At 66.0% G+C, this 17,316-nt stretch overlaps 3 protein-coding genes across 4 annotated transcripts; 2 read left to right on the top strand and 1 right to left on the bottom strand.

Annotated features, from left to right (window-relative positions):
* Window positions 1-383: 383 nt before the first annotated feature.
* On the bottom strand, window positions 384-10,006 carry PES1 (pescadillo ribosomal biogenesis factor 1). 2 transcript variants are annotated; one of them, XM_038152660.1, is made up of 15 exons: window positions 9,982-10,006; window positions 7,355-7,434; window positions 6,541-6,694; window positions 6,336-6,445; window positions 5,231-5,402; window positions 4,650-4,739; window positions 3,321-3,437; window positions 3,109-3,186; window positions 2,660-2,749; window positions 2,379-2,509; window positions 2,124-2,249; window positions 1,845-2,029; window positions 1,596-1,759; window positions 1,121-1,288; window positions 384-852 (listed from the first exon to the last, which is right to left on the bottom strand). In XM_038152660.1, exons 5-15 carry the CDS (start codon window positions 5,351-5,353, stop codon window positions 766-768), a joined length of 1,359 nt encoding a protein of 452 aa, XP_038008588.1. In that variant the 5' UTR covers window positions 5,354-5,402; window positions 6,336-6,445; window positions 6,541-6,694; window positions 7,355-7,434; window positions 9,982-10,006; the 3' UTR covers window positions 384-765. The 2 variants fall into 2 exon arrangements, with proteins under 2 accessions (XP_038008588.1, XP_038008587.1); XM_038152659.1 differs by lacking the exon at window positions 9,982-10,006 and adding an exon at window positions 7,815-7,891.
* On the top strand, window positions 8,302-11,878 carry TCN2 (transcobalamin 2). Its single transcript, XM_038152662.1, is given in 11 exon segments — window positions 8,302-9,180; window positions 9,666-9,703; window positions 9,705-9,856; window positions 9,930-9,977; window positions 10,058-10,191; window positions 10,288-10,446; window positions 10,523-10,698; window positions 10,937-11,111; window positions 11,200-11,392; window positions 11,553-11,674; window positions 11,772-11,878. Coding segments are annotated over 11 exon segments (1,323 nt in total). The 5' UTR covers window positions 8,302-9,116; the 3' UTR covers window positions 11,834-11,878.
* Window positions 11,879-12,027: 149 nt separating this feature from the next.
* SLC35E4 (solute carrier family 35 member E4) lies at window positions 12,028-16,835 on the top strand. Its single transcript, XM_038152661.1, has 2 exons — window positions 12,028-13,326; window positions 14,612-16,835. The coding sequence occupies exons 1-2, from the start codon at window positions 12,732-12,734 to the stop codon at window positions 15,037-15,039; spliced, it is 1,023 nt and encodes a 340-aa protein (XP_038008589.1). The 5' UTR covers window positions 12,028-12,731; the 3' UTR covers window positions 15,040-16,835.
* Window positions 16,836-17,316: the final 481 nt, after the last annotated feature.

Below are 17,316 nucleotides of genomic sequence, written 5' to 3'. Positions count from 1 at the left end.
TAAATCTGAAAGTCTGGGTGTTCCCAGCTGTTCCCTGTCTGAGATCACTCCCTTCCAGGGACTGTTACTCTCCAGATCCTCTCTGTGTCCCCACAGCAGTGCCAGTGATGTCCTCCCAAAATTCCTCAGTGAGACAGAGCCTTCACATTTGGGGACAAAGGTGTGCCTACAAACCCCATGAGAACACCTTGTCCCCAGCTGCGGTGTATCCAAGGTGTTTTTGGGGGAAAACCCAGAACTGACAGATAACTGCTGATGCAAGAACACATCCAGCAGGATCAGCAACCATGGCACCAGCCATGGATCTCCACATCCATCCACATCACCCCCTGAGGGGCCTCCTCCACAGCTGGGCAGAAGGAGCAGACAACAGACACCACCAGGAAAGCATCACCTTCTTTAATTAAAAATAAAAATACACGGGAGTATGGTTTTCTGTGTGGACAGTGGGAAGCAGCTCCGGGCTCCGCCCTCCTCTGCCCTGGGGAGCTCCCAGGAGCTCCAGCAGCCAGGGCTGTGCAAATTCACACGGAACAATCCCAGAGCTCTCCTTGGCCTCCTCTTCCTCACGCAGGGGTGGCACCAGCACGGAGAGGACAGTCCTTGTAACACCGACTCCGCAGAGGGAGCGGGGAAAAGGCAGAGCAGCAGGTGTATTTACAGATGGGAAACATTTCAAACACAGCATTTCTGCCCCAAGAACAAAGCCAAGGGTTTTCCACCCAAAAGCAACAGTGGAAAACCATCGAGGAGCCCCCGGCCCCGTCACGCTTGTCGTGCCTTCTTGTTCTTCTTCTTCTGCTCCTTGAGGGCTGCGTCGTGGGCTTTCCTCTTCTCAGCCAGTTTGTTGGCCTGGGGAGAGACCCCCAAGACCCCCAGTCAGAGCAGGACAGGGGCTGCAATCCCTCGGACCCACCCAAGCTCCAGCTGCACGTGGAGGATGGGCCCCATGGCACCGGGATCAGGGCTGGGATACAGAGAGCCCTGAGGGGACACAGGGAACTCTGCCCGCCTGGGGACACTGGCAGGGACCTCGACACCTTCCCCAGGGACAGGGAGAAGCGAGTGGGTTTGGGAAGAGCCCGCCCCAGGATGGAGGTGACGGGCCCAGCCTCCGTACCTCGCGGATTTTGCGCTTCTTCCCGAACATGATCTTCTTGTAGAGGTACTTCTCCCTCTTCTTCATCATCATGATGGCCAAGCGCTTCTCCTCGCTCTGCTGCTCCTGCTCCAGGCGCTGCTTGTCCTCCACCCGCACCTTCCCCGCCGTCACCTTCACAGGCAGCACCTGTGGGGAGCCAGGGAGCTCAGGAGACCTCCTTCCACAGGGACAGGCATTTCCAGCCCTGTCACTGCAGGCCAGGCTCTCACAGCCAGGCCCTGACAGGGCTGGCAGCTGTCGCTCATGAGTGTGGGGCCAGGAGCAACCTGGGACAGCGGGAGGTATCCCTGCCCATGGCAGAGGCTGGAACAAGATGAGCTTTAAGGCCCCTCCCAACCCAAACCATTCCATGACTGAGTATCCCAGTGGTCCCAGGACAGGGACACTCCTCAGCAGGGACAGTGACACCAGAACTGCCTCCATGGGATCCCACCTTGTTGCTCTGAGTCTTCTGCTCTTCCATCTTCTGCTCTTCCATCTTCTGTAACTTCATCTCCTCTTCTTTTTCAGACTCATCTTCCTCTTCCTCTTCTTTGTCATTGTCACCTTCCTCTTCCTCCTCTTCTTCCTCCTCCTCCTCCTCTTCACTTTCTTCCTCTACAAGGAAACACCACCTTTACCCTCGGAATGCTCCAGATCAGGCACAGCCCAGCTCCCAAGCTCCTCTGAGGGCTCCCAGCACCTGGATTCTCTCCCCTCTGCAGGGCCAGCAGCTTCAGCTTCTCGGGAGGGACGTAGTCACCCTCCTTCTCCGTCACGAACGGCGAGAGGTGCGGGGGCAGCAGGACCCCTGGGAAATAATCAGCCACGGGCAGGCACAGCTTGGCGTTGACCGAGTCAAAAACCCACTGGGGCTGCAGGTAGTACCTGGGAGGGGCACAGGGGTCCCACCTCAGGCTCGGAAGCCCGTGGGACAGCTCTGGGATGGCTGCTCTGGGGAGGGCCCCCCTGCCCCACCCACCTGCCAACCACCTGCTTGTCCAGGCGGGGCCGGTCGATGATGTGGTGGGTGATGGACGGGTCGGTGGCCTCATAGGTGGCACCGATGCACAGGGACTTGTCCCAGGACACCTGGCCCCCAAAGCACCTGGGGGCAACGCCGATGAGGAGTCAGGCAGGTGGGACCCTCAGGGTCACCCCACCCACAGGACTTGGCCCCAAAAGTCCTGCCAGAGGGGGAGGCCAGGGCTGCCGAGGGTCTCCTGCCCACACGCACCGGATGACGAAGGCCAGCGGCTCCCGGGGCACCTCCCTGCTGAGGAAGAAGCGCAGCCCCTCAAAGAGCTTCTTGTGCTTCTCCAGAGCCTCCTGCTCCTTCTTCTTGGCATCCATCAGCTCTGCTGTCTCCTGCTCAGAGCAGAGCCCTCAGCCTCCTCCCCACACACAGCCCTTGCCAAGGCCCCCTTGGCCAAGAGGGGTCTCAGGAGCTGTCCCCCCAGCCTGGGCACAGGACAGGATCCCCCAAGGCCAGGGATGAGCCCCCCTCCAGGGTCTTACCCCCTCCACTGGGAATTCATCCATCTCCACCTCGTCCTCGTGGGTTGGAGCCACTGCCCGGGCCAGGCTGGCGCTCAGAGCCGAGAGCCTCTGCAGGGAGAGGACACGGAGTCACATCCAGGGATGGGAAAAGGGACAGCCCCACGGGGGAAGGGGGTTTCTCAGAGCAGGAGGCTGGGAGAGCCAGGGCCTGGACAGAATTCGGCCTCCTCCAGGCACTACCCCCTGGGGCATGGGACTCTGGGGGGTCCCTGGCCATGCAGGCGGAGGCTGGGGGTGCCTGAGGCCGAGCCCAGCTCTGCCCTACAGGAACAGGGAGTTTGGGATCAGCCCCCTGCACCCTGCAGGGATCTGGCTCTGTCCTTCGGTGACACACCAGGAAGGCTGTGGGCAGGACACTAAGGCCACGCAGTGTCCCCACGGGTCACAGTGGCAGCAGCGTCCCTCACCTCCAGGTAGCTCTCCGAGTCCATGGCGTACTCCTTGCCCTCTGCAGGCTTCAGCTCATCCTCAGCCTGGCTGTCGATCTGGGGAGGAAAAGGGGTGAGGAGGCAGCTCCCAAAACACATATCCCAAAAATCTCCCATTTCCACTGCCCTCCCACCAGTGCGGGTTGCCACCAGCCCACGGCGAGGCACAGTGACCCCGGGGGTGGCCTCACCTTGGGGGGGTACAGCAGGTTCAGGGACTGGTAGAGGCGGAAGTTGACGAAGCCCAGGAGGGTGGTGTAGAACTCGGTGAAGGTGGCCATGACCCGGTAATCCACGTCTGTGGGGTGCTGCCAGCACACGGGATGGGACACAGGGATAAAGGACCCCCTCCACAGGGGCCCCTCCCACCCACAGGGAGAAGGATCACACAATACCCCCATTCAGGAAGGGACCCCCAGGATCATCCAGCCCAGCTCCTGGCCCTGCCCAGAGCCCCAACAACCCCACCCTGGGCATCCCTGGCAGCGCTGGCCAAAGGCTCCTGGAGCTCTGGCAGCCTCGGGGCCGTGCCCATTCCCTGGGGAGCCTGGGCAGTGCCAGCACCCGCTGGGGGAAGAACCTTGCCCTGAAAACCAACCTAAACATGCCCCAATCGCAGAGATGTCACAGCCACCACCAGATCCTGGGCAAGGAGAACTCTGCAGGCTTCCCCCAGGGTCCTGCTACCACCCTTCCATGCCTGGACACATGGAACACTTCATCCCATCATGGATGGGGACCTTGGGTCCCCATTGGTCCAGGGACTCCAACTCTTCAAGGTGAAGAGTACAGGGTAGGACAGAGCTGGACAAGAGCAGGACAAGGGGGAATGGCTTCCCACTGCCAGAGGGCAGGGCTGGATGGGATACTGGGAATTAGGAATTGTTCCCTGGCAGGGTGGGCAGGCCCTGGCACAGGGTGCTCAGAGCAGCTGGGGCTGCCCCTGGATCCCTGGCAGTGCCCAAGGCCAGGCTGGACAGGGCTTGGGGCAGCCTGGGACAGTGGAAGGTGTCCCTGCCCATGGCAGGGGTGGAATGGGATGGGCTTTAAGGTTCCTTTCCAATGGAAAACATTCCAGAGTTCTATGATTTAGAACCACAAAACCTCAACCCAACCCTGCTCAGCCCTGGAAATCTCGGGACGGAATGGAGAGGGCCCTGCTGTGCCTGTGAGCTCCTGCCAAGGCTCAGGGAAAGCTGTCCCAGCACAGAGGGGACCTCCCCATGCCCTGGGGACACAGCAGAATCCCTCTGGGGAGGCTGCAGGATCTGACTCATCCCTTCCCTTAGGTTAATCTTTAATGGCTGATAAAGGAACACATTAATGATTGGGGACACGAGGAACTGGGGAGCCTGGTACCGGCAGCCTCGGGGCATCCGAGGTGACAGGTCGCTGTGTCCCCATGTGCCTCTGCAGCCAGTCCCTGTGGTCTGTGTCCCATGTGCCACAGGACAGCCCCTCACCCCTCGGTGGTCCCCCAGGACCCTGGCTGATCCCCCGGGCTCTCCCCAGGTACTCACGTCGTGGGCGAAGGCGTAGGGGGTGATCCAGGTGATGGGCTGCCCCAGCACCTCTGCCTGGTAGTAGATGCCCTTGATGGAGAGGAACACCTGGCAGGGCAGAGCACAGGCTCAGCGGGAGGAAGGCTGCTGTGTCCCTGTCCCTGGCACCCCTTCACCTGGCAGGAGGTTCCTCAGATCCCAGTGGGATCTGTGACCTGACACCCCCGTGGGATGTGTCCCCTGACACCCTCATGGGATAAGCGACCTCATATCCCAATGGAATCCGTGACCCGACACCCCAGTGGGATCTGTGACCTGACACCCCCGTGGGATCCATCACCTCACATTCCAGTGGGATCTGTGACCTGACACCCCCGTGGGATCCATCACCTCACATTCCAGTGGGATCTGTGACCCGACACCCCCGTGGGATCCATCACCTCACATTCCAGGGGGATCTGTGACCCGACACCCCCGTGGGATCCATCACCTCACATTCCAGTGGGATCTGTGACCTGACACCCCCGCGGGATCCCCCAGCAGCCCCGTGGGATGAGTGAGCTGGCAGCTCCTGGGATGTGTCCCGTGGCAGGTCCCACCTTGCGCAGGGAGCGGGAGGCGATGACGTAGTTCTGGAACTCCACGGCCAGGCGCCGGCACAGCTGGATGGTCTGCACGTGGCACTTGCCCGTGCGGGGGAACGTGGAGAACAGGAAGCACATGGACAGGGCATCGTCCAGGTCCCGCAGGGCGTCCACAAACGTGGGGTACCTGTGCCCGGGAGGGGGACGGGGGGGTCACAGCCAGCCCCAGAGTCCTGCGGAAGCTGCTGGGGCTGGGGGAGAGCCCGAGAGAGAAAGGAATGGGAACTGTGGAGCATCCACCTGCACATCCCCCCAGCAGGATGGAACAGCCTGGTTCGGGAAGGATGATGGAGTTTCCTCCCTCCTGTGTCCCCTCCTTGCTCACGGTCACCAAACTCACCAGAGACGTGGCAGCATTAACCCTTCACCAGCCCCCCAAGGAAAACACCCCCAGGGAGAGCAGGGGAGTTCCCTGTGTTCTGGAGCCACCCAGGATGGCTGGGCATCCCCTGCTCTCTCATTCCTTCTTCTTTAGCCCAGAAACACAAAATTGCACCAATAAATCCAGAAATGGCACACAAGGTGGATTCCCAGAGACGAAGAATGTGGTGAAAGATGAGAGAATCGCAGGATGGTTTGGGTTGGAAGGGACTTTAAAGATCATCCAGTGCCACCTCCCACTGTCCCAGGCTGCTCCCAGCCCGTGTCCAGCCTGGCCTTGGGCACTGCCAGGGATCCAGGGGCAGCCCCAGCTGCTCTGGGCACCCTGTGCCAGGGCCTGCCCACCCTGCCAGGGAACAATTCCTAATTCCCAGTATCCCATCCAGCCCTGCCCTCTGGCAGTGGGAGCCATTCCCTGGGTCCTGTCCCTCCATGCCTTGTCCCCAGTCCCTCTCCAGCTCTCCTGGAGCCCCTTCAGGCCCTGGCAGGGGCTCTGAGCTCTCCCTGGAGCCTTCTCCTCTCCAGGTGAGCACCCCCAGCTCTCCCAGCCTGGCTCCAGAGCAGAGGGGCTCCATTCCTTGGAGCATCTCCATGGCCTCCTCTGGCCTGGCTCCAGCAGCTCCAGGTCCCTGCTGGGCTGCCCTGGGTGCTGCAGGTAGCTCAGCCAGGGCTGCCTCACCTCTCCTTGACGATGTGGTCGAGTTTGTAGGTGGGTTTGTTGTCCTTCAGCCTCTCCACCGTGCCCCACTCGCTCTTCCCATAGGCCTTCCGCAGCTTCCTGACGAACACCTGGGGGGACAGGGGCACGTGGGGGGACAGGGGCATGTGGGGGCTCCGTGGCCCAGGACAGCCCCCGGGTGGGGCGCCTCGGGGGGGACAATCACCTTGTACTCCCGGAATTTGTTGACAATGGGCTCATGGAGCAGGAATTTGATGTCCTTGAGCAGGTAGAAGGTCCTGGGGGCGGTGGAGCCTTTGTTCACCTTCTTCTTGTGCTTGGGCTCGTGGGGGTAGATCCCCTTGAGGATGCAGAGGCGCCTGGGGACGGGGACAGCGCTGGCACGGGGGGGCCACGGCTCCCCTGTGTCCTCCGGGCCAGCCCGGGCCCCTCCCTTGTGGGGGGAGCCCCAAACTCGGCAGCCTGGAGCCGAGGAGGGCAGCAGCGCCCCAGGGACGGGCCGGCCCAAGCGGCACCCCCGGGAGGAGCTCAGAGGGTCACACCCCACACCCCAGCACAGATCTCGGGGTCTGCCCCCCCGGGGGGCACTGGGGGCAGTTCAGGGGGCCCAGGGGGTGCTGAGGCTGCCCCGGGGGACTTCAGGGGTGCCTGGGGGGGGCTCAGGGGCACCAGGGATCCCGGGAGAGGGGGGTTTGGGGGGCTCGGAGCCATCCCCGCATCCACCGCTGCCCTGGGGGGTCCCAGGGGAGCTCAAGGGTTCGCAGAAGGGGGGTTCGAGGTGCAGGGGGTCCCGGGAGGGTTCGCAGGAAGCGGGTTCGGGGTGCAGGGGGTCCCGGGAGCGTTCGCAGAAGGGGGGTTCGGGGTGCAGGGGGTCCCGGGAGGGTTCGCAGGAAGGGGGTTCGGGGTGCAGGGGGTCCCGGGAGGGTTCGCAGGAAGGGGGTTCGGGGTGCAGGGGGTCCCGGGAGGGTTCGCAGGAGGGGGGTTCGGGGTGCAGGGGGTCCCGGGGGGCCCGGCCGTACCTGAAGTCGGGCAGGCTCAGCTGCAGCTTCTTCCGCGCCCGGTTCCGGGTGATGTAGTTGGTCGCGGCTCCGCGCTCGTACTGGGGAGAGACGGGGGCGTTGTGGGGAGCTCGGGGGTGCGGAGGACACCCCCGCAACCGGCCCGGGGCCACCGGGACTCCGGGGAGCGGAGAGGGAGGAGGGACGGGAACCGGGGGATGGGGGCTGGAAGGGGGCAGCGGGAACGGCCAGCACGGGGGCAGGAGCGGAACCGGGCACCGGGAGAGGAAGCGAGCAGCGCTGCCGGGGAGGGCTGCAGGGGCACGCCACGGCCGGAGGGGCGACACCGGCACCGGGGGAGCAGCCACGGACCGACACCGGGGGGCACGGAGAGCGCAGGGAGCGGGGAGGGAGGAGCGGCACGGGGAAGCACTGGGCGGCGTGGCCGGGGCGGGAAGGAGAGGGGAGAAGGGCCCGGTACCTTCTTCTTCTCCAGCCCGCCCATGGCCCCGCCGCCGCCGCCGCCGCCACGTGCGCCCCGCGCAACGCAGGACCCCGCGCTGCCCGCGGCCCGCCTGCGCCCCCGCCGCGCCTGCGCACACCGGAGCGGCCCCGCGCGGGAACGAGCAGATCGGGCACCGAGAGCAGAGCGGGAACGAGCGCAGCGCGGGGAACGAGAGCAGAACGGGAACGAGAGCAGAACGGGAACGAGCGGGCCGGGGCAGGCGGCACCGGGGGCTCAGTCAGGCGCGCCACGGGCAGCCCAGAGCCCTAGCAGGAGGGGTCCTGAGGCCCAGAGCGCTCTGGGATATTGCGGTGCCGCGTGGGGCATGCCGGGATATACCGGGGCGGGGCTGCGCGAGGCAGGCCGGGATATAGCGAGGCAAAATGGCGCCGAGCACGCTGGGATATAGCGAGGCAGAGTGGCGCGGAGCATGCCGGGATATAGCGAGGCAAGACCGGCGGGCCCGGCCTGGGTCGGTCCCTGGCCGGGATGGCGGCCCCGGGTCCCTGCCCGGTCCCGCGGGTCCCGCTCTCCTCCCGTGGCCCCAGGCGCCGCAGCACCGCCCGCAGGCACCGGCCTGGGGGCCCACAGCGGGGCGAGCGCTTGGGGAGCACCCGGGCGCGGAGGGTCTCGGTGGCAGGGGCTCCCCAGGCCCGGCCCCCGTGCTCGGGTGTCCCCGGGCTGGCGGGAGCCGAGCTCAGCGGGGCCCCGGGTCCCCTCCTGGGCTCGGGGGATTCGCTTTTGTGGCTCCGGACCGCACCTGCCCCCGGCAGGGGGAGTTCCACCTCTCGGGGCTCAGGAGCCCCACACCCCTGGCTTCAGGGTTTTTTGGGGGGTCCGTGCCCCCTCCCCGCCTGTCCCGCGGCTCCCGGGTGCGGCTGAGACTGATCAATCTCCGTTTGCTCAATTAAATCCTACTTGGAGGCGAGCAGGGCGATTCTCCTTTCCAAGGGGCCGGGTTTGGCCGGCTTTCAGCCCTGTCTATTTTCGGGCTGTGGCTGCCGGCGTTGTCCCGAGCAGCGGTAGCTCGGGTCGGGCTGTCCCGGGCAGGGTGTCCCGGGCTGCCCCGGGCAGGGCAGGCTGTCCCGGGATGTCCCGAGCTGTCCCGGGGCTGCCCCCGCTGCCCTGGGCTGAGCCTCAGCCCAGCTTCTGCCCCGTTTGTGCTGACTCGGCCCCGGCGTGCGGAAACGGCCTCTCGCCACACCTTCCCGTGCTGTCCCCGCTCCCGGCTCGTCCTGCCGCTCCCGGCCACCCCCGTGTCCCCCGTCCCGCTCCGGCATGGGGCTGCCGCTCGTCCTGCTGCTGCTGCTGCTGCCCGCGGCCCTGCCCGCCCGCCGCTGCGGTGAGTGCGGCCCCGGCCCCAGCCCTGCCCGGGACCCCCGGACGGGGCTCGCCCTGAGCTCGGGGGGTCCCCGAGGAGCGGGGCTGGGGGGACGAGCCCCATCTCCAGCCCCTCGGTGACAAATTCTCCGGGGCTCAGCTCCCTCCAGCCCAGCCCCTGCCGCCCCTTCCCCAGCCCTGCCCACCCCCCACGGGTCCCTGGGGACGGAGGTGTCACCCCAGCCCCCCGCCACCCCCTCGGGTTCTCCGTGCTCCTGCTCCATGTCACGTCTCCTTGTTTCTTCCTTTTTTTTGGTGGGAAATCCGGAGGTTGTGGGATTTGGGGGGCACGCGGAGGGTGTGGGGTGCGTGGAGGGGTGGGTGCTGCGGGGTCCCTGCGCACCTCGGCCCCACACAGCTCCGGGGGGGCCGCGGAGCTGCGGGGCCGTGCCTGGGGGGGCTCCCGGCCCTGCCCGGTCCCTCACCGGCGCTGCCTGTCCCGGGCAGAGCCCCCGCAGGGCTCGGCGGGCGCCGTGCGGGCGCTGGGGGGCGCGGCTGCTGGGGCTGGCGGGGGATCCCGCGCGGGACCCCGACCCCGCCGTGTACCTGGCGCTGCGCCTGGCCCGCGAGCACCACCCGCGCCTGGAGCGGCGCTACCTGGAGCGGCTGCAGCACACCTTCCAGCACCCCTACGGCAGGTGGGTGCCCGCGGGTCCCCCACGGGCCTTTGGGGCCGCCCCCGTCCCCCGTGCTGACCCCCTGTCCCCGCAGGAGCCTGCAGAGCCACGGCCACTCCCGGTGGGACGCTGAGCGCGGCACGTACGTGTGGGTGTCCCGGGGTCCCCTCGGGGCAGGTGACACCTCGGGCGGTGTCCTGGGAGGTGACCGGTGCCTTGCAGGAGCGCGGCGGAGCCCCCGCAGACGGGGCGGCTGGCGCTGTACCTGTTGGGGCTGCAGGCCACCTGTCCCCCGCTCAGTCCCCATCGCTCGCTGGTGACGTGGCTCAAGTACTACCTGGAGGAGGACTGGAGAGGTGAGAGCGTCCCTGCGGGGCGAGTGCCCACCTGGCACCGACACGCCCGGCTGTGAGGCGCCGGCTCACCCTGGTGACCCCACGCGTTGTCCCCAGGCTCCCAGCGGCACGGCCACCCCGTCACCAGTCACTACCAGTACGGGCTGGGCGTGCTGGCGCTGTGCGTGCACCGCAAGCGTGTGCGGGACGAGGTGGTCCGGCGGCTCCTCACGGCCCAGCACCACGGAAGGCTCGGGCACGGTGGCAACAGCGTGGGTAAGGGCCCGCGGGCACAGGCGGTGGCACTCCGGCGGGCGTGTGACTCCGGGGTGACACCGGGGTGTCCCTGCAGACACTGAAGCCGTGGTGGCACTGGCCTTCACCTGCCTGGAGCAGAGGAGGTTGGTGGGGACTGAGCTGGCGGCCAAGCTCCGGCTGGCTGTGCGCGAGGCCAGCAGGAACATGGCCAAGGCCCAGGGCCCCGACGGCGTCATCGGCAACATCTACAGCACCCCGTGGGCCCTCCAGGTGGGTGTCACCTGAGGGGACATCTGGACTGGGAATGGGCATGGGGGAAGTGGGTCTGCGGATATGGGTGTGGGTGCAGGTGCAGATGTGCGGTGCAGAATTTGGTGCAGATGTGGGGTGCAGATGTGGGTGCCGAGGCAGATGCAGCTGCCGTGGGGCAGGTGATGCTCAGCAGTGCAGTGCCCAGGTACCCAGCCCTCCTCCCTCTTCCCACCACCTCCATCCCTCCCTGTCCCAGGTGTTCCTGGCCACAGGTGAGTGCCAGACGGAGCCGGCGTTCGGCCAGGCCATGGCTGCACTGCTGGAGAACCTGGAAGCCTTCGGCACTGCTGCCACCATGGCCCAGGTGCTGCCGGTGCTGCACGGCCACTCCTACCTGGACATCGCCTCCATGCACTGCAGGGAGGAGCCAGGTAGAAGCTGGGTCAACGGGGTTTGGGTCAGCGCTGGTGTCACCACAGGGGTGGCTGGGTGTCACCAGTGCCGTGGTGGCTTCTCCAGACACGCTGACACCCCTGGATGTGGAGCCCCTGCCTGAGGTGCCGGGGAACAAGACAGTGCGGCTGGTGGTGGAGTGTCCCCTGCCCTGGTGCTACGAGCTCCGGCTCTACGACCGCCTGGTGCCCGTGCCCGCCGCCGCCTCCCTGCTGGACGTGCTCCAGGCAGCTGCGGCGCTGGAACCCCCTGAATTCAGGTGCGTGGGGGTCACGCTGTGGTGGCCACGTGTCCTGCAGCTGTGCCCTGTGCCGGCTCACTCCGGCTCCCGGTGCACAGCCCCCTTGGAGCAGCTCTGTACCCCCCAGCAGTGCTGAGGCTTCAGCCTCGCCCCCCTGTCCCCGCTGTCCCACCCCCAGGTTCCACACGCAGGACACCCCCCAGGGCCCCTTCCTGACCCAGGTGCTGGGGCTGGAGGCCCGGCAGGAGAAGCGGAACTACTGGCAGCTCCTGTCTGCGCCCAACACCCCCCTGCAGATGGGTGAGTGGCAGGTTGGGATTCCCGGTGGAGGTGGCAGGGGTCCCCCGCAGCCCCTTGGCTGCTGTCTCACCCCAAACTGTTGTCCCTGTCCCCGCAGGTATCGCTGACTACAGACCCCAGGATGGGGCGACCCTCATCCTGCGCCTCAGCGAGTGGTAGAGGGTGGGGGGTGATGGCAATGAAACCCCCACTGCGGGCACAGGACCTGCCGGCTCCCTGCCTCCTGCTTTCCGTGCGCCAGCACCCCAAATCTGCCAGGGGCAGGAGGAGGGGACACACACGATGCTCTGTGTCCTACAGGTGCGGTGGGACGGGAGTACCAAAAACAGCAGCTCCTCCAGTTCTGGCCCCACTCGGGAATGGGGCAGGCGGCCGCTGGAAGCAGCCGTTTTTGGGGTGTCTAAAGCATTTTTGGGACGGCGAAAAATTTGGGGAGTCCGAGTCAGCGCTGTTCATCCTCAGCAAGCTGGATCCTCCTCCTCTGTAACTCCCGGGGGTTGCTGAGCACTGTCCCAGGGCTGGGGCACCGCGCTGCCCGAGGGACACCCCAGGTGTGCCCAAATCCGCGTGATTGCCCCGGGAGTTTAATCCAGACCCCAAAATCCCCGGGGCAGCGGCGGTTCGGGCTCGGGGGCGATGGCGCCGGGGGCCGGGCGGGGCTTGGAGGCGGCGCCGCCGTCCCCAGGAGCCGGCGCAGGTGCCGAGGCCGGGGCGCCCCGCGGGCGGGCGGCACCGCTGCCGTGCCCCGGTGCCCCGGTGCCCCGCCCGCCCGGCAGTGACGCGCCGGCCTCGCGGGGCGGAGCCTCCGCCCTCCGCTCCCGCCATCACCAAACTTTCCGCCCGCCCCGGCCGCCGCCGCCGCCGCCTCCCGGCACATGGCAGCGCCAGCCCGGCGCTGAGCCCCGCCAGCACCCCCGGCCGGGACAACGCCAGCGCGGGCAGCGGGGACAGCGCGGGCGGCGGGGACAGCGCCGCTGTCACCGACACCCATCGCGGGGCTCCCGGGAGGACGGGGCAGAGCGGCGAGGGGCGGCCGGAGGCAGCGGAGCCGGTGCCCATGTGCCCGCGGGCGCGGCGCGGCGGTGAAGCCGCGATGAGCGCGGCGGGCGCCGCTCGGCCCTGGAAGCCCGACCCGGGGCAGGCGGGCGCGGGGCGGCCCCCGGGGCCGGCGCTGCCGCTGACCCTCAGCGTGCTGGCCTGGCTGGGCACCGGCACCACCATGGCCGGCCTCAACAAGTGGATCTTCGCGGCGCACGGGTTCCGCTACCCGCTGCTGCTCTCGGCGCTGCACATGCTGTCCGGCGTGGCCGTGGGCTACCCGCTGGGCTGGGCGCGGGCACCGGGCCCCCGGCCCCGCGCCAGGATCTACCTGCTCAGCCTCACCTTCTGCACCAGCGTGGCCCTGGGCAACCTGGGCCTGAGCTACGTGCAGCTGGACGTGGCACAGGCCGTGGCCACCACCACGCCGCTGGTGACGCTGCTGCTGGGGCTGCTGGCGGGCCGGCGGCCGCACCCGCTGCAGTTCTGGGCCATGGGGCCGGTGTGTGCCGGGGCCGCCTGCAGCATCGCCGGCGGGCTCTGCTTCTCCCAGCCCGGCTGCGGCTTCCTCCTGGCCGCCACCGTGCTCCGCGCCCTCAAGTCCATCCAGCAGAGTAAGTGCCACCTGTCCCTGTCCCTGTCCTGCATGTCCGCCCGGCCCTGGCACGGCCCCTGGGGCGCAGGGGTGCTGGTGTCACCTCGGTGCCACTCCCGGTGCTGGGGATTCTCCCTGCTCGCCCTGCCACCCTCTGTGCACCCTGGTGTCACCCCAGCCCCGATGCCACCCCATCCTATCACTGGTGTCTCCCTAGTGCCTCCTTTGTGCTGGTGATACTCCCTGGCCACAGTCACCCCAACCGTGGTGGCACTCTGGCTCCCAGTTTCACCCCAGTCCCGGTGCCACCTGCTGTCCCTGTTGGCCTTGGTGCCACCCTTGTATCACCCCAGCCCCAGTGGCACCCCGGAGCCACCCTTGCCCCTCTCTGGGCTGTGTCGTGCCTGTGTCCTGGCCCTGAGGTGACATGACTTTAGTTTGTCAGTGGTGACACTATAAGTGTCCCTGTGGTGTCCTTGGGCCAGGGGGAGTGAAGTGACCTAGCTTGGCTCAGGGTCACCCAGCCTGTCCCATCCTTGTGGGCTGCTGGACTCTCTGTGAGTCCCCCTTCCCAGGGTGGCCACCCAGGCTGTGGTGTCCGTGGCACATGGCAGCGAGGAGCCAGCTGGAGTGGTCGTGGCTGGGAAGGGAGCGTTTCCTCTGGAGCCTGTGACTCAGGGCACTGTGGGACAGGCTCTGGCATGGGGCCCTGTGCCCACCCCAAGGGCTCCATGGCTGTACTGGGGTGCTGTGGCGCCCCAAGGGACACCACTGGTCATCGTGCCACTGCCCTGTCCCCCTTTCACCCCCGGTGGGACAGGGACAGTGGCCCTGGAGAGGGTAGGGGCATGTCTGCGTGTGACAGCCAGCCCTGCTGTGCCTGCTGTCCCCACTGTCCTCGGATGACCTGGATGGGGGGACATGGGGACAAATGCTCCAAAAGGGGCTGGGAAAGCTGCCCTGTTCAATGCTCCCAAACACAGGCACCCTTGGAAGGGGACACCCTTGGAATCAGGGCATCCCCAGAGTGGGACACCCCCTAAACCACAGAATCCCAGAAATGAAGGACTCTTGAACAGAGACACATCCAACCAGGGAACCTCTAAACTGGGACCTCCCCAAACCCAGGCACCCCCACCCCATGGAAGGAACTGCCCCCCCTCATTTTCCCCTTCCCAGTGACATTTGGGATTTCTTTCCTGCTCGGTCTTGTGTGGGTGGGTGTCTCCCGTGGGTGCCGGGTGTCCCTGCGGCGGGTGGGTGTTCCCGTGGGATGTCCCACTGACCGTGCCCTTGTCCCCCAGGTGCGCTGCTGCAGGAGGACCGTCTGGACGCGCTGTCCCTGCTCGGCCTGACGTCCCTGCCCAGCTTCGTGCTGCTGTTCGGGGCGGCCGTGGCGCTGGAGCTGGGCCCCTCGTGGCAGGGCGTCCTTCGCCCCGACGCCGCGCTCTGGGGCTGCGTCCTGCTCAGCTGCCTGGGCTCCGTCCTCTACAACCTGGCCACCTCCTGCCTCCTGTCCCTCACCTCGGCCCTCACGCTGCACCTCCTGGGCAGCCTCACCGTGGTGGGCAACCTGCTGCTGTCGTGGCTGCTGTTCGGCACGCGGCTGGGCGCGCTGGGCTACGCCGGCGTGGCGCTGACGCTGGCAGGGATGGTGCTGTACCACCAGCCCCGGCTCCTGGCCGCCTGCTGGGGCCTGCCTGGGCTGCGGCGGCACCCGCGCCACGAGTAGGGACCTGTGGGGGGCCGGGGCCAGGAGGGCTCTGGGGGAGCGCTGTGCACGTGTGTGCCAGTGTGTGTGACTGTGCACGTGTGTGCCAGTGTGTGTGACTGTGCACGTGTGTGCCAGTGTGTGACTGTGCACGTGTGTGCCAGTGTGTGTGACTCTGTGCACGTGTGTGCCAGTGTGTGACTCTGTGCACGTGTGTGCAGGTGTGTGACTGTGCACGCGTGTGCCAGTGTGTGTGACTCTGTACATGTATGCCAGTGTGTACATGTATGTGCCAAGGTGTGTGACTCCTCTGTGCATGCATGTGCCAGTGTGTGTGTGTGACTGTGCACGTGTGTCAGTGTGTGTGACTCCTCTGTGCACGTGTGTCAGTGTGTGTAACTCCTCTGTGCACGTGTCAGTGTGTGTAACTCCTCTGTGCACGTGTGTGCCAGTCTGTTACTCTGCACATGCTGTGCCTGTGTGTGTGCCAGTGTGTGTGGCTCCTCTGCAGTGTGTGCCAGGGTGTGTGACTCTGTGCATGTGTGTGCCACTGTGCATGGCTCTGTGTGCACACACGGCTGCTGAGGTGCATACGTGTGTCAGTGTGCATAGTTGTGTGCACATACATTTTCTGGTGTGCCCAGAAGTGAGTGTACACGTCCTGCTTTGCACAGTGTCCGGGTGTGCTGGTGTGCCCAGCACTGTGCACGCAGATGTGCTGCCGTGCACACGTGATGTGTGCGCTGCTGTGGGCACGTGTGTGGAATTGCACACTCTTGGGTGTGAGTGGGTCTGTGCACAGCTCTGTGCTTGTGAGTGTGCACAGGCTCTGCAGGTGTGAGCATGGCCCTGTGTGGGACACGTTGATGTGTATGACACTGCACACGTTGGTGTGCACAGCTCTGTAGGCGCGTGCTGGTGCACAGTGTCGGTGTGCACATGTTGGTGTGCGCGGGCTCTGTGTGCAAGCAGGTCTCGTGCTTGTGGGCACGTGTGCACTGCCGCAGGCTGTACGCAGGTGTGTGCAGTGTCTGTGTGGCACACGTGTGCTGCTGTGTGCAGGCTGGGCGTGCACAGCCCTGTGTGTGTGTGTGTGTGTGTGCAGGTGTGTGCTGCTGGCAGGTACCGCTGTGCACTGGCTCTGCACGTGTCCCTGTGTGCACACATGGGCTGGGCACGCCCAGGGACATGGCTCTGGACACAGCTCTGCATACACAGCTCTGTGCATCCAGCTGCTGTCCCACCTGGGAAAACAGACGTGTCTGTGTGTCTGGCTGTGTGTCCGTGTGTCTGTGTGTGTGTGTCACTACTGAGCTCTGCTGGCTGGAGTGGCCCCTGGCTCTCTGTGTACACTCGGTTCTTGTGGCCGAACCAAACGCCCAGGACAGGGCGGGTGTGTCCCCTCTCCTGTCCCCATCCCTACCGTGTCGTGACAATCCCACGGGGCTGCCGGTGGTGCTGCCGACATTGTCTTTGTCCCCACCACGCCCCTCAGCCCCCACAGCTGTCCCCACCCCTCCCAGCTCGCTGCAGACTGGCATCCGTGGCAGAGATGGTGAGAGCCCAGCCGAGGGCACGGGAGCAGCCTGGACCAGCTGCCATCGCTCCAGGACAGTGGTGGGCTGTGACACGGGACAGTGCTGGGCTGTGACACAGCACATGCTCACCATGGCAAAGGGACAACCCGGTGTGTGTGCCTGGCACCACTGCCGGGGTCCGTGGTGGCCGTTGCAACACTTGTATCTCCACGCCGGGCCGAAGGACCCAGCTCCGATTGCACTTGTCCCAAAATAAAGCTCTATTTTTGTTGTACTCCACCCTTGGCTCCCAGTGATCTCCTGGCCAAGAAGGAAGGAAGGGAAGGGAGGAGCACCCAGTGCAGGGATAGGAAACTGAGGCACAGAAGTGTTCCGGCTCTTGGGAAGCTGTGTCCAGCATCTCCCACTCCAGCAGGGACAGCTGTGGTTTGGCAGCCCCAGGGCTGGCACTGGGACACCCCACAGGACACGGGAGAGATGCAGTGACACAGAGAGCAGTCACTGACCACTAGTGTCTGGAAAAGGGCTGGGAGCTTTGCCCTGCCCTGGGGTGCCATGACACTGGAGCATCCTGTCCCCTGAGTCATGGAATCATGGAATATTCTGGGTTAGAAAGGAGCCACTAGGATCATCGAGTTCAGCTCCTTGCCCTGCACAGGACAGCCCCAAAAGTCACATCATGTGTTGCTTGTCCCTCCCCTCTCCAGCCTGGTGACTCACTTGATCATAAAAACACAACTCCGCTTCCCCCGGAAAATCC

The sequence above is a fragment of the Motacilla alba genome, chromosome 15, assembly GCF_015832195.1.
Source record: "Motacilla alba alba isolate MOTALB_02 chromosome 15, Motacilla_alba_V1.0_pri, whole genome shotgun sequence".
NCBI classification, from domain to species: domain Eukaryota; kingdom Metazoa; phylum Chordata; class Aves; order Passeriformes; family Motacillidae; genus Motacilla; species Motacilla alba.
Note: the sequence above shows the minus strand (reverse complement) of the source record. Positions and strands in the feature narration are given on the sequence as shown.

Bases quoted from the DNA above. Each gene is read 5' to 3' on its own strand.
- PES1 (XM_038152659.1), bottom strand. From the start codon at position 7,838: ATGGGCGGGCTGGAGAAGAAGAAG. The intron at 3,438-4,649 runs GTGAGTACCTGG...GTGTGCTGGCAG, and splicing joins CCTACGCCTTCGCCCACGAC to CACCCCACAGACGTGGATTA. The intron at 1,760-1,844 runs GTGCTGGGAGCC...GTTTCCTTGTAG, and splicing joins GCAGAGGGGAGAGAATCCAG to AGGAAGAAAGTGAAGAGGAG.
- SLC35E4 (XM_038152661.1), top strand. From the start codon at position 12,732: ATGTGCCCGCGGGCGCGGCGCGGCGGTGAAGCCGCGATGAGCGCGGCG. The intron at 13,327-14,611 runs GTAAGTGCCACC...CTTGTCCCCCAG, and splicing joins CCTCAAGTCCATCCAGCAGA to GTGCGCTGCTGCAGGAGGAC.